Source organism: Cimex lectularius, unplaced genomic scaffold (genome assembly GCF_000648675.2).
Source record: "Cimex lectularius strain Harlan isolate CLEC.00 unplaced genomic scaffold, Clec_2.1 scaffold72, whole genome shotgun sequence".
NCBI classification, from domain to species: domain Eukaryota; kingdom Metazoa; phylum Arthropoda; class Insecta; order Hemiptera; family Cimicidae; genus Cimex; species Cimex lectularius.
In genome coordinates this window covers 1,207,102-1,222,534 of record NW_019392678.1, presented here as the reverse complement: position 1 = coordinate 1,222,534, position 15,433 = coordinate 1,207,102, and the positions used below count along the sequence as shown (strand labels likewise).

Here is a 15,433-nt window from a genome sequence, read left to right as displayed (position 1 = left end):
TGTTTGACAATATTGGGTGAAAAATCGGTTCTGGTTCTCAGTTTAAACCAACTGCTCATAATAGGTGTGATGGGAGATACGTTTTAACTTGTAAAGGAGGCTAGGGTGCCACACTGAACAACGTCCAGAAATACGGCTGAGCAATATTGTTTGTTTTCTAGAGCCAAAGACAACGTGCCGACTATTCGGAAGCATTATTGAACATTGCAATGGAATGAAAGGAATTGCTGGAACTCCGTAGAATGTTTTCGAACAATGGCGCGCATATTTGCGTGAATTGGTGATGACGATGATAATGATATGCGTGTATTTTTGTCAATATTTCGGTCTCATGCGTTAATTATTTATAGGCATATTTTTATTTATAGTATAGTTTTAGAAGGTTGCACAGTTTTGGCAAAGCGGGTTGTTTCCCCCCATTCTAAATTTGTAATTGAATGTAACTACTTTTGCTTTGAATAGTCATTTCAACTATCCCTCAAGAAATTGAGAGATTAAAGACGTCACACACCCAACTTCAAAACAAAATTAAAATTTGCACGGTTACAGATGGCAAAATACCACCATTAGTAGGTACACGAGAGAGAGAGAGAGAGAATTTAAGGTCGAAAATTTAAACCATGAAGTTGATTGAAATAATGAAGTAGTACGAATTGACAAATTGGAATCGCAAAAATAAGCAAACGATTTGAAGTAGTTTTAATTACAAAAAGTACCTTTATACGTAGGCGACTGTTCCGACTTACAAGAAATCGTTACTCAAGCTTGAATGAAGTATCTCAAAGCTCCCGTGCGGAATGAAGCATTCCACGCCTTCCGTTGAAACGTCCCACACGTTCTCAATTGGATTTCACCCCGACCGAAGAATTTTGCGATAAATGATTGGTTTCTAGCCGGGGTGAGCCTAATCTCTTGTTTCACAGGGAAGAATGTTGTAAGATCTCGTCGTAGACGATGGTTTCTTTACGATCGAGAACGAGCTTTTTTCTTCACAAACCCCCTGATAAGTTTCCCTGTCAAATTATGTTTTCAAAAAAAACCAACATCAAAATATTAGAAAACGATGAGAAAGTAGGCTGATTTATTGTGAGAAAGATTTAAAAGTTTTCCTTTCTTTTGCCATGCCTAGCGGCTATAATTTTCTTTTATAAATTAGCCCCCGTAAAACTTTCCTTATTTAATTTTAATTTTCCAGATTTTGTGTAGAAAATTGCATCCTTCCATCTTGTTCCTACTTCTGCAAAATAACGTCTTAGGTTAAATTTCCAAAACAGCATATTTTCTATGGAATGGAATAAACACTGCAAAAAAAGTTTAATTGAAACATTTTGCACCCTACGCTCTCTCTTTCGGTTAAACAAAAGATTTTCCTTCACCTCGAACTGTTGAAAGCTTCAAATTTATTGACAGGTAGAATATTGAACGTTACCTAACAACAATATTGGACTGCAGCAAAATTTTAGAAAAATATTTATTTATTTAAACCTGCGCCATTTAAATGAAATTAAACTTAAATAAATTTCATAACATCTTTTTGTAAATATAACAACTACAAACATGTAGGTCAAAAAGAAAAAGAGTCTCTTATTTATTAGTGTTAGTCACTATCATCGCCACTTAGGAGGTCGCATTACTCGGTATGTATTATACGGATATAAGAGCGTTTAGTCCAACCTCAAAGTTTAAGTCCGTAAGTCCATATTGATTTTAATGTCGTACTGTAGTAGTCTGGGAAGTAGGTATCGCAGTTAGGTAAGTTTCCTGTTTATAAATAGTCTAAGGTAACGCACTGTCTTAAAGAAAAGAAATTTATGTACCAACAGGTATAGAGAAAGTAGTGTGATTCGTCGATATGTTTTTAAATATTCTTTTCAATTAATTAAGGTTTTGGTTGAGATAAAAAGTCACTGTCACAAGCGGGATTCGAACCCACGACCTTTGGCTAAATACGCCGCTGTTCTACCACTTGAGTTATCGTGACTTCGATCCACTCGGACACTAACTTCCCATCTCAACCTCACCTTTTGAAATTTTCCTTCCTTTTTGCCATTTTTCAAATGTTGCGTAATCTATTTGCTTCTCGGCGACAAATGAAATGGCCACGGAGAGCTTTAGTGAAGTATACTTCGTTTTGCTTATTACATTTTATTAGGTTTCGTGGTCGGCTTGACCAAATAAATTCTTTTCAATTAATTAAGGTTTTGGTTGAGATAATAAAGTCCAAAACTAAAACCTTAACTAATTGAAAAGAAATTATTTGGGCAAGCGGACCACGAAACCTAATAATATGTTTTTTAATAAATTTATTTACTTGCACCTGAGGAAATTATTTCGCTTAGGTCAACTTGACTCACATATTCTGACTTGACTTACATATAAAACGAACATAATAAGGAATATATATATAAACAAGTGGGAAAAAAAACAAGACACTTAGGAGGTCGCGATTTGAAAGGCCAATAATGCTTCATTCTTCCGGAGGGATTATTTGGAAGGGTGCGGGATAAAAAGTATCTTGTGTGAAATTTCTTGTAACTTTTATTTGCTACTTCAAAGATTGGATATTAAGGTCATTGTGAATGGTAAGATTTGGTACATAGAAAAGAGGATTGACAATGATTCGGTGGATTTGGAATTGTAAGGGACGTTAAAGGATGGAACGTTTGGTTGAACTTCAAAGTTCGATGCCGTTTGTCCGAACGGGTCTCAAATCAAATATAAATGAGTCTTTTGCTTTGTAGAATAACTTTCCATCGTTTGTCCAGCAACGTCTGGAGCGTGTGTTTAGCTCTTGCCTTTTAAGTCGTAAGTTGCCATGTAAGTCGTTTATTCAATGAATAGCTCAAGGTAGCGGACTACATTAACTGGTGGAAGACGGCTATTATTGTAGTAGATTGGAGCAGTGGACATTCTCCAAATGGTGAAAGTGATTTATTCTCATTTTTGTATGTTTATTGTCATCTTCCGTCGCTTGAACCACTGGTTTCCAGTTGAAATGGAAGGATCTTTATGAGAACAAATGATGTCAATATCTTCCACAAAGGAAGTAAGGATAGTTTCAGACAGGTAGGAATGGATGTCCGCAATGTAGTGTAATATATAGAACCTGAAATTATTTATTGGCGTAGCCAAAAATTTTAGATTTAAGAATAGAGAACAAAACAATTAAAATATTAGAAAAAACATCTAGGGCTGCACCCAAGCAATACTTTTTATTCTCAAGAGCAGATGAGAAGGTTGGAGGAACTCTGAAACCTTGTTGGATCGTAGATGTGGACGGAAGCCGAATTGGTGAGAGGGGATTATTTTATAATATGAATATCTAGGATGGGAATTAATCGTTTTAAAATGAGTCTTTCGATTATTTTGGACATTGCAGGATTTTTTTTCTAAATAAGAGAGGATCGTTGGGCGTCAGTGGGCGCAACGGTTTAGGCGTTGACACAGCTCTCATCACTGTAAGGTAAAGGTCCCGGGTTCGAATCCAAGTGGCCCTGCATTCGAAACCGACATAGTTACAAATGGGCTTTTTTACAAAAAACACCGGCACCCCGAGGGTTGATGCGACCTCTGCTGTTGCAAACCCTCGTTAAAAAAATAAATAAATAAATAAAAAATTTTAGAAAAAATAAAAAAGCATTATATTGTATACATATTGTAGTTAGGAAAACTACTTTTGTGGTAGATTTCGAAATATGTTCGATGTAAAAGTATATTCTAAGTACGGTGGTGAAGAGGATTAGTACTTTACATCGGTAGGATAAAAAGATTTGAGAAGGATCGAATCAAAAACTCATGTTTGGTGGAAAACCCTGGGACAGAGGCAGGCAAAATACTTGGCCAAAAAACTCTTCTTTTTAAAATCTATAGAGATTATCGGCCACGATTAGGTAAGTACAGTCACAAGTAAATACACTTATGCAATATGTAAGAAAATTATTGCATTTCTAATATGGCTTTATATATGTTTTTTTCAAAATATTTCATTTTAATATTCGAAATTATTCGTTTATTTTTGAAGTATTCGATAATGTGGAATGTAGTCAAATTGTTTATTTTTTGTGTGTGTGTCTCTGCATGTTTTATTACCTTTTCTTTTCAACAACAAAAAAGAAATAACCTTGTTAAAAAAAGCACTTATTATCTTAAAAATGGATAATTAGACAATTTATTTGTCATTTCTGATGTGTTTTTTTTTTGTACAAAGCAAAACAGGAAGGAATTCCAATTCGAAACGACTATAGAACGTTTCTGTTGATTACGATTGTCTGTCTCTTTTAAACTCTGTATTCGTATTTCCCCTGGGGAAAATGTATATCTGTATAGGACAAAACCTCTTCCCCAACCGGACAGAAAGGAATTTTTTTGAGCAGACAGCTTGTTATTTAGAGTCGGATGCAAATTTGTTGGCTGACGACGGGGCCGTGATACATCGAAAAAATTTAATCCTCGTGTTAGTACGGTTCGCCTGTTTCGTTTTGCCGTCTGACAGAAATCGGATTTGTCTTTCGATTTATTCGGGGCGACGCCGGCCGTCACACCGTGTTCGACTATCGGTCACGGGAGTTGGATTACTCGCATAAGGCCGAATGACGTATTCAGCTGATCTATCCATTAACTCTTAAGGCCAGCCGGCTGTCAAAGCAATCGCGAGCATACTTTCAAATTCGTTCCGAACGATATGTCTTTAACAGGAATTGATACGGTTGATCCGAAATGCTGCATTTTAAACCGTGTCGACTAGACCGCTTAATTTATTTCTTCTGCACAGTCTGGTCAGTTTAAAAATGGATTTTGTATCCATTAACCATATTATACTCAATAAAAACCGCCTAATGCTAAGTTTCTCCAAAACGTATATTATTATATAATCTTTTAATCTTTCTCACTCCTTACTTGGCCACTCGAAAGAGTGAAAACTCTCTCTTCCTTCACTGTCATCCGATCTCTTTTTCAACCAGTAGTCATTTTTTCTTCCTTCCCACCTTTTTTCTATTATTTCCTTCTCTATCTCTCTACCTCTGGGTCTTTATATGTTTATCCGTCCTCTCTCACCATCTATGTCAATCTCTTTCTCTACACTCTCGCTCTCATTCGCTTCCTTTCTCTCACTCTCTCTTTCTCTCTTCTTTCCTTCTCTCACGCCATTTCTTTGGATTTCTTTCTCTCTTTGTGCTTTCTCACCATATATATCAGTTTCTCCCCTTCTTTCCCTTTCACTCTTTCTATTTATATATCTGTCTATCTCCCTTTCACTCACGCTCTCTCTCTCTCTTCCTCTCTCTCTCCCCCTCTCTCTCTCTCTCCCTCTCTCTTTCTCTCTCTCTCTCTCTCTCTCTCTCTCCCTCTCTCTCTCCCTCTCTCTCTCGCTCTCTCTCTCTCTCTAACCTAATTCCAGAAGTACTTAATTCCTAAGTCTACTTCTGCGCGGCTAAATAAAACGCATTCTCTGCGCGTCTTTCTCTAGTCCCTGTTTTGCACACGAACAAATAAACAAACAAACACACACACTTATCAATCTAGCTTTATTACCTCTGTATGTCAGTCATTTTTTCACTCTTTCCCACTGTGTGACCCATTTTTTATCTACTTTATTTATAATTCCCTATCCATATTTCTGAATATATCTATTTTTCTGTTGTAATCTGTTAATTTATTTTATTTAATGATGTTATAACGAAAATAGTCGTCTATTGTTACGATTTTCATTCAAAATATAGTGTAACATTGGAGATATCTACTAAAAAAATCTTTTTTTTTTCTTTTTTGTGCGGCTCGGCTTCCTGTCTGCCTATAACTTCAAACAGTACTTTTCTGTGTTCACTGAGAGAATATGATTAGAGATAATGCGGATGTAATGAAGAAAATGAGGTCGTGCCAAACTCGCGTATCATTAGAAGGAGTGCCACATCTAGGCTGAATGTACAATTAAGGGTCAAAGAGTGAAACACATTAATTATCTCTAAAAACCTGGCGATCCACCGACATTTCTTTTGCCGTATATACTTTTAACGTTTATCAATTTAACCCAACAAATGTCAAAGTTTAAAAGATACACTACGGTAGTTTCAATAAAAGGCACGCCAATAATCATGACATTAAACGGATTAAAGTTATTTTTTGAAAAAAGGTACAATTTCTGAATAATGTACAATGGCGTCGAAAATCGTCTAAAATTGACGGCAGTTGGTTTATTTCTTTGAAGAAATGTTCTGAAAGTGATCGGCAAAAAGCTGAAACGTAATGAATGCGGTTTTGATATTTGGGGTTTCATTTTAGTTCAACTGAGGCCAAACTGCTCACGCGATCTGTGAAATTTCCTAATGGGGTCCCATTTTCTCTTTATTCTCGGACTGCTATCGTTGTTTACAGTAAGTTATAATTTAATAGAATTACCATTTATTCCGTGTAATTAAAATTTTAATTAATTTTGATACGAGGAAAATTACGAACTTCTCAGTGATTTTACCCTGTTACTTGATGAATAAAATAAACTGAAAATGTGGATTATTTTAAAATAATCATGGCCGGATCTGTTGGCCCCCTTGACCCTGTTGGACCCCGATTTAACTCCCCTTGACTATTTTCTGAGAGGCCATTTAAAAAACAGTGTCCACGCCAATCATAACCCAGCAATCTCAGTTGAAGAACTGCGGAAAAGGATAGAAAATGCTTTTTAAGACATCTCTCTTGACTCTATGGCTGTGCGCACCGGTGAAGAATGGATAAAAAGAGCGAATCTTTTCATCTTTATGCAATGCTCTTTTTTTTTAATTTTTGCCATACTTTGTCATTTTTTGTCCAATTTAAAAACGTTACAGGCCTGGCATAATCAGAGTCCCCAAGTCCCTGGACAAGATGAGAGTGATAAGACTTAAAATTGTAAGTACGGAGTACATCTCAAAATTTATTTTTTGTAAAACTTAAAACCCTTCCAACATTGCAGAAAGAAGAATTCGGATTTTTGCGAACTTACAGTGAAATATTCACCTCCTCGTCGAAATTACGCTGCCGGTTTCTTTTTGCCGTAATTTTGTCATTTTTTGACCAATTTAAAATCCGATTGCATCATTGTTTTCAGCATAAAAAATCCATTAAAAGTGTTTGTCATGTTGTATTGGGTCGTTTTAAAATTTAGAAGTTGAACTGTGCCTGAAGTACCCTGCATAATTTTTCTCCACAATAAGATAAAAATTTGAAATTAGACTAAAAAATATTCAATACTTTTTTTATAACGTCATTGGTTCAAGAGAAATTCACCCAGCCATATAAAAAGGACACCCTGTGTTGAAACAATTTCTAATTAAAGTTAGACATCCAACAAAAATAAATGGAGAATTCTGTCAAAGAAGTTTAGACAAGACAAGGCTTAGAACACTAAAACTACAAAGATATATCTCTTCTTAATTATTGCCATGTTTCAAACGCGTTAGTAAAATTTTTGTGAGTAAAAAATCTGCCAGCCATCTAGAAGATGAGAAATATGTCCTGCCGGAAGAGATACGAAGAAAGAGCATATTCATTATGATGAATGATATGGCGTAAATGACCGCCGCGGCGACAGACGTGAGCCAGATAACAAGACCAGTGCAAAAAAACTGTATTTGTAAGATATATACAGTAACTTTATGTTAAATTATTTTTTATGAAATAAGATTTTTTTCGGGGAGTCTGCGGGGTGAAAATGTAGTTTGGTCGTTGCCATGAAAAAGGATATAAGCGGGGTCACAAATCCACTACTCAAGAGGTGTAAAGAGGAAAATCCTGCTGGTGGGACCAAATACAATTGTACTGAAAACCATTACAATTTATTCTATATAGGTCCAAGTTCAATTTTAAAACATGTCTTAACAATGAAGTAGGTTTTTCTTCTTCTAAAATTTTTATTTTGACGATATCGATCGGCTTCCATTATCCCCTTACTAACAAGTTTTTATTATTACACACTATTATAGGTTATGTTTGCTCATTATTATATACATTGTATTGTTTTATTTACATGAATATATGTCATACTCATTGTTGTTTTTAAAATTAGTTTTATACATTCGTAATATGTTTCTATATTGTGACAAATTTGGTTTTTATTTTGCTGTATGCTGGTATTATTGTTATCTACAACAATATAAATGTTTTTCAACTCTAATAATTTTACTGTAATGTTTTCTCTCTCTAGTATTTTTACACCTTCAAAATTTATGCCATGTCCTGTATTTCTGATACAATGGCTTCAACCTGTATTATTTTGTTTTTACAACTTGTTTGTTATAGTTTAACCTTTCGTATAAAAATTTTTCCCTACGTATGTTTTTTTATGGGTGCATTTCAATATAAAAACTTTTTGCTAGTTTTTATATTTTCTGTAGGATATTTTATGGGAGGAAATATATTATATCCCTTTTCACTAATGAATGAATAAAATGTACAAGCTTTCAACATTTCTTCTTTTTTCTAAATTTTTATTATTTTGCCAGTGAGGCCATTTATATGATTTCATCCTGCATAGTGAGTTACTTCGTCCTGTTCAATCTTTTATTTTTATTTTTCTCCTGTTGTTAAAAATTCCTTGTATTCTTATTATTCTTTCTACAAGATTATTTATATAAAATCATACATTTTTCCTACCATGTTTTTAATATTAACCATTTGTGCTATAGAGTGCATAAAGAAATAATGTAATACTTGTTCAGAACTCATTGGTTTTTTGTAAAGGTAAATTGTGAGTTTATTTTCTGCGTTTTATGTTTGTACGTAATTTGTTAAAGTCATTTAATAGTAAGTCTGCATCTTCTTTATGTACAATAGTAATTGTGTCGTCTACATATATTTTGAGAAATTGAACTCTAATTTTTGTGGTGTTCACTAGTTTCTTTTATCAAATATTGGGTTTTTTTTTGGTTTTTTTTTTGGGAGCGAGATTTTTGTTTGTATACTACATCATTAAATACATAGTATGTCGTTGTACGTTTTTCAGAATCTCAAAAAATATTTGGCTTTGTAGGGTTGTGAGCTTTTTTAAAATATCCCATTTACCTTTCATACTCTTTCTTTATCACTTCATTGATAAGTATTGCAGAATAGCAAATATTGAAACATGGATTCAATATTTATGCTCACTAAAATATATTTCTATTACTATTTGTTATAACAAATTTTTAATTCTTTTCAATTTGTTGTATAATAGCCTGTACAGTAGATATTTTATTTATTGGGTTTAGAATTATGTGGGTAAAATTGTATAGTGGTGAATTTATTGTATTTCTAGCCGGTCTAAATTTCTTTTTCTCCTTTTAAGCGCAATACATTCTTGGGAGAATCCCTGTCTAAAGAATGTGTATGAACCCATTTAGTACAATTCATACGTTTTTGTGGCACAAAGCTATAAAATTTAAATATTGTAATATCTTTGGAGAATTTCAAAATTTCACCGTTTCACGTTGTAATCTTAGAGATTGGATCTTTTTTTAGAAGTGTGGTATATTAATCCCGCCCCCGCCCCCTAAAAAAGTGAATCATGGGAAATCAAGTTTTTAAGCTAAGGAAAATATATAGAAAAACTCGAAATAATGGCACAATTGTTTCGAAAGGGGAATCTGAATTCAAAAGATAAACATTGTAAAAATATTGCTTTTGATTAAATAAAACCAGTTCCGTGAATTATGAATTAAATTTCGTCACGACAGTGAATTTTTGATACTTTTCAAATATCTTCCAAAATTTAAATTTTATAATATTGTGTCAGCGAAAACGGCTATCAGTCTGAAAGGTTCAGAATATGATTCATTCCTTCTAATTTAACTTGTATTTTAAAAACTATCTCTATTTTTATGAAAAATAACAGGGAATTTTTTACAAAATTTTATCTTTTTGCGGCAGTCTCCTACAATTACAGACCTAACCTAGATTTTCAAAGTATAGTTATAAAATTAAAAATAAATATAATACTAAATAAATATTAATCCATTTATGTTTTGTGGTCTAATTGACCAAATTACTTCTTTCATATAATTATTCATTTTATGTAAGGTCTTGATGAAAAAAATAAATACTACAATAATGCATACTATAATTCTACAACATTACATTCAAAGTAAAACTATAGCCACCGAATTTCAAAACGTGGTTTTTGAACTATGTCACGATCCTCCCCGTAGTCTTTTATTGAAATAAATTAACCACCTGAATGAAGCAAATATGCTAACAGCATAAAATTTCATTTGATGACAACTCGAACTGCTCTCTCCTTTAGGAAAAGATTGAAGAAAAGTTATACTAATAAATGATTGGTGACCGTTAGTCCATAATTATTCAAATATCGTGAGATGTGAAAAAAAAATGAATTTATACAATGCAAAAAAATATATTTTTTATTACAATTAATTAAGTTTTTAGTTGAGATAAAAATGTCAATGGCACGAGCGGGATTCGAACTCTATCTCAACTAAAAACCTCAATTAATTGTAATATATTGATGGTCAAGCGGACAACGAAATTAGTGAATATATTTTTTTATATTAATCAAAGTATTTCTACTCACTTAGTGTTTGTTTTCTGCGTAAGTTTTTCCACATCTTACATGTATTTGTTAAATTTAAACAATGTTTGCAAATCCCAGGCCCTGAAGATGATCTCAATAAAGATCGAAACGTCGCACGACAAAGAAAATGTTTTTCTGAAATCTACATCACACCAGACCGCATCTCACGCTTTCTGAATAATTATACTAATAAACTTTACAATAAGAAAGTCTTTGTAAAATTGCCAGATATTCAAATATCACATTTTTGCCTCATCCTGCTTGTAATCAAACGTTGTCGAATGTGACATTTTCTCTTTTTTTAACTGATGGCTTATTTATTAAAATTTAAAATGAAATTCCAGCGTGGATTATTTGGGACTTGTTTTGGTTTTAGTATAATTTTGCCCAATATTTCTGAAATTGGTGTAGTTCTTCATGTGATATTTAAGTCTTAACATAAACCTCTGTAAATTTCTGATAAGTCAAATAAGTGAGCACAAATTTAAAAGATATTTATTTTTTTCTCGCCAATTTCTATTTTTTAATAGCGAAGCTTTTAAATTGTTTTCTTGGTCCCCAGAAAATTCAAATTTACTGAAGGAAGGGGAGAATCGCCAATTATGTCTTCAGGCTCTGACCAAATTGAGATGGCCTTGTATCGCGTTGCCCTAGATAAATTTGGTGTTTTTTTGTCTATTTCATATCGGCCATCTATCGATTTCATCCCGTTCACTTGTCCGGCTCTCGTGCTATTTCTTCCTGCGTAATATTTCATCGGCAATACGTCGGTTTCCTTTCCGATCGAGAAAATAGAACTCGACCCCTTCGGTTTCTCTTCTGTGTACTGATTGTAAAAATGATGGTTCAAGCTTGCCATTTTTGTCCTGATTTCTTTCAGTTGGTCCTGCAACGGCTTGAGGGCGGTTTCGACGCCTTTAAGCGCCTGTGACACGGACGTCATCGGCCTGTCGGTATTTCTAGCGTTGACGGTAGTCTGAGGCCTCATTTTGTCTATTTGACTGTTGGCAGTTTCCGATTGTATGATGTCCGAATCGCTTCCGGAGCATTTGGGTTTTGAAGAACGCTTGTTCAAAAATGTGAACTGTCTGTCTGTTTCTAGAACTTTCGATTCGGACTTCTCTCTGTAAATATCATCGTTGACAATCATGGGTGTGAGGTTAATCTCATCTAATCTTTTCTCCAATTCTAAGTCTATAGACTGACATGGTGCAGATATTAGCACGACCGGTTCTGGTGAGTCTGCTTCGTCTGCTTCATCTGCCTCGTCTCCCTCGCCCACCGTGTCGCCGGCCGATAATTTGACCTCCCTGTTATAATCCTCTTCGACGTTTGATGATCGGCTTAGCACAGAAGGAGACCGAGGACTGTCCTTTGACGAAGATTGAGATCGAGAATGAATGCTGTCCTCAATGAGAACTTGCATGATCGGTTCTAAAGAAACAGTCGAATTTGAAGACGAAATACACGACCTGTCGCTGGTTAAATTGTTCTTGTCCTTTTCTGCAATTTTTTGTGTTGAATTCTCTCTGCTTAGAATGTCTTTATTTTCGTTCATTTCTTCGGTGACCGGTACTAACATTGGGAACAAAACAGCCGAGCTTTCTTCTATGATAAGGTTCGTTTCGCTCGGTCGAACGTCAATAACCGATTCATGTTTGTTTTCATTCCCTGTAATTGCGTCAACGTAGTTTTCCGATTCGTTTTCATTGCATTTCTCCTCCTCTGAACATCCAACGTTTTCTTCAGGAGCATTACCCGATTCTACTTCACCTTCGAAGATAACAAGACTTATTAATTCACTCACATCGGAGGTTTTATCCAAATCGGTATTAATTTCATCTGGCGTTCTAGCGTCTCTTGATTTAGTTTTCGCAACATCTGTTAACTGTCCAAATTGTTTTATTTCGAAATTTATTTCCGGTGTTTTGGGCGACAGGTAAACAGATTCTTCCTTGATTTCAGATTTGTTTATTGCTATGTCGTCACCCGTTTCTTCAGAAAACTTGGTCAGATCGACGATTGCGGGAGACGTTTCTAATCCGTCTTGATCGGTGTTGACATCTTCGCAGGACGTCGACGTCTCGCTATTTTCGATGTAACAGAATGCGTTTGTTTCCGATATCCGGTTTAACTCTTCTTCGTCAGTAAAATTAATCGGCCGCATTGTTTTTTGTAAGAGTTCCGTTAAATAATGCTCAGAAGCGTAAGACAGATTGTTTAACCTTTCGTCGTTAACGTACATCATAGAGTGCGTGTCCATAGTGTCGCCGTTCTGAGTGACTTCGTATTGTTTGTCGTTTGAAGTCGTCATGGACTCGTTAATAACCGTGATGTCGACGGATTGAGGGTAGGCCGTTTTCGTGCTGAATTTCCTAAAAGGGATTGGCTGTCTACAAGAAAACGGTACGTCGTCTGACGGAAGCGAAGACACCAAGGAAGTGGTATGAGGAGAACCGATATCACCGACCCGATTTACTAAGTTGGCAAAAGACTTTGACCTCAACCTCGTAGCCAACAAGTTGGGATGAGAATTCTGTATGAAAGAATATGAAACAGTATTTTCAGAGGCTTCTCTCTGCCCAGACAGTTTCATTGGAGGCGGATTTAAGTAATTAAAAGTATTTTCCACCGAGTTGCAATCCAAGTTTAAGCCTTTAATTGTGTAGGTAGAAATTTCCTTGTCGTACGGCAATTCGTCAAAAGATATTTGCTTGCCCGTTGTCTCGATGAGAGCGGAATTATAATTCTGTTGAGTGGTGCAGATATCCGATTCCATCGGATCGATATCAAGCAACGCGTACGATGTTTGAACGGCAACGTCTGTTTTGGTGTTGGTTAAATTACAATCTCCGTAGCCTTTTGCTTTGTTCACTGCGTAAATCGGAACGTTACCTAACAACACGGTCAGCTTCGGCTCCAGTTGCGGATTCGGTTCGAACACAAACTCAAGATAATTGTCCAAAAGCTGGTCTTTTGTCCATTGCAGCTTTTTAAAACCGGTGACCGGATCGCTGACGTCTACCGTGATGCCGTCGTTCTGTCGCACCTTGATCCTTAAAGACTCTGTCGATATCCTGATTTGGGCCGGGACGGGATCATCGTGTTTGACTGGATCGTAGAACTCGTCCAAGGCATCTTCGTAGAAATCGCTTTCTCCTTCTTCGACGGACACACTGTGGTTACTTTTGGGCAAGTTTTTCTTTGGTTTGTACTTGATGCTGTGATAGGACCAACCGCTTTGTGATTTCGATTTTCTTCCAGGATGAGGGGATGAGCCATATTCAAAAGAACATCTCTCTTTAAAAATTTTGTGCAAAAATACATTTCGAGCATTTTCCTTGGGCTGAAATATTTATAAAATTAATAAATTAGAATACATAATTTTTATTGAATTGGCCTATTCTTGTAAAACTAAGATTCTTTTTGTTTGAAGATCTTTTTAAGAAAATTCAAATTGGTATAATAAAAAAATTCAGCTTAACACATTTTGTTTAAAAATCCTTTCTATCCAAATAGAAAATTAAAGTGTACACTGATGTATGTAGATTTGTTACAGTAATAACTAAAAAAAATATCTTTTCTATCAAAATTCATAATTGAAAAAAAATTGTATACAAGTACTCACCTTTTTGAATTGGCCTGTAGTACACCGTCGCATGTTTACTGCCTCCGAGATAACCATTCATTGGTTTCCAACTCGAGAAAAAAAAACTTTATTGAACCGCCGAGAAAATAAAAATTTCGAAAAAATATAAAACCTGAACAACTTAAAATTGTTTGGCCCCAAATAATAAAATGCTTAGCATCTGAATTTGTTTAAATTCCCATTTATTATTTCATATGTGATTTCCAAATGTAAATTTAGCTTTTTTTTATTATTTGAAAATGTGATACTTTGAGATGATAACAAAATATACAAACAAGTGGTGGGGAAACCGAGTGGCGTTCTTTATGTAATGAATACAATCAATTCTAGAGTATGCTTATAATAAATAAAACAAAAACAGGAACATTGACAATGTATACATTAAAAAAAGTATTAGTTAACTCCTGAAGAGGTGAGAATGCAATTTCGTGTAGTGTGGATTATGTTAGGCCAACATAGTTCTCGATCGACTGTGTGTTATTAGTACATATTAAAGAATGTCAATATCATGTGCCATGGAATACCAGATATCACACGGGTTTTCTTGCATCTTCTGACTGTTAAGGATGGCTAGAGATAGACATATGGGGGGGGGGGTTTTGCAAAGGATATGTTTCATGAACATTCGATGCCGGATGTAACGAAGTTTTTCATGTGGAGTCCCATTTGACGCGATCCAGCTAATGAGCTGACGACGTACCAAGGATGCAGACTAAGAGAATTTATTCTTTTGATTCATTGCGTCGATAAGTTAATTGAAAGACCGGATTGATTTATGCCATCAATCTTTTCCATCATTCACTATCTTCAATCGAAATATAGTGAGCTTCTTAGCTAGTTTCTTGCTTAGAATCGCTCAATTCATTGAAAGGTTTGGTGTACAAATAAAATGGAGAAAATACCTAGTACACTGCTAGGAGGGACGCCAGATGTCCGCCATAACGCACAGTTTACCAAGGCCCTGGGTAGATGAAATCTTTCTAAAACAACAGAAGAAAGCTTATTACACGCTTTTTTGCCATCACTTGTTTTCTTTGTCATCATCATTATGATCGCGTGTGTCCTCTTCAAATGACACAAGGTCGTGAGCAACTAGGGTATATAAATATGCGTGAGGTACTTTACCAAGAGGTTAGCCAAAATTTAATAAAATCGTAAATCTGATGCTTTTTTAAGTTTAGAGTTTGTCAGGTGCAACTGATACACTAATTACATATAAGGCCATTATATTTTGATAAGAAATTAGA

General features: G+C 35.0%; 1 protein-coding gene across 1 annotated transcript; it reads right to left on the bottom strand.

Moving 5' to 3' along the window:
• Nucleotides 1-11,056: 11,056 nt before the first annotated feature.
• LOC106667113 lies at nt 11,057-14,370 on the bottom strand. Its single transcript, XM_014394822.2, has 2 exons — nt 14,166-14,370; nt 11,057-13,883 (listed from the first exon to the last, which is right to left on the bottom strand). The coding sequence occupies exons 1-2, from the start codon at nt 14,220-14,222 to the stop codon at nt 11,076-11,078; spliced, it is 2,865 nt and encodes a 954-aa protein (XP_014250308.1). The 5' UTR covers nt 14,223-14,370; the 3' UTR covers nt 11,057-11,075.
• Nucleotides 14,371-15,433: the final 1,063 nt, after the last annotated feature.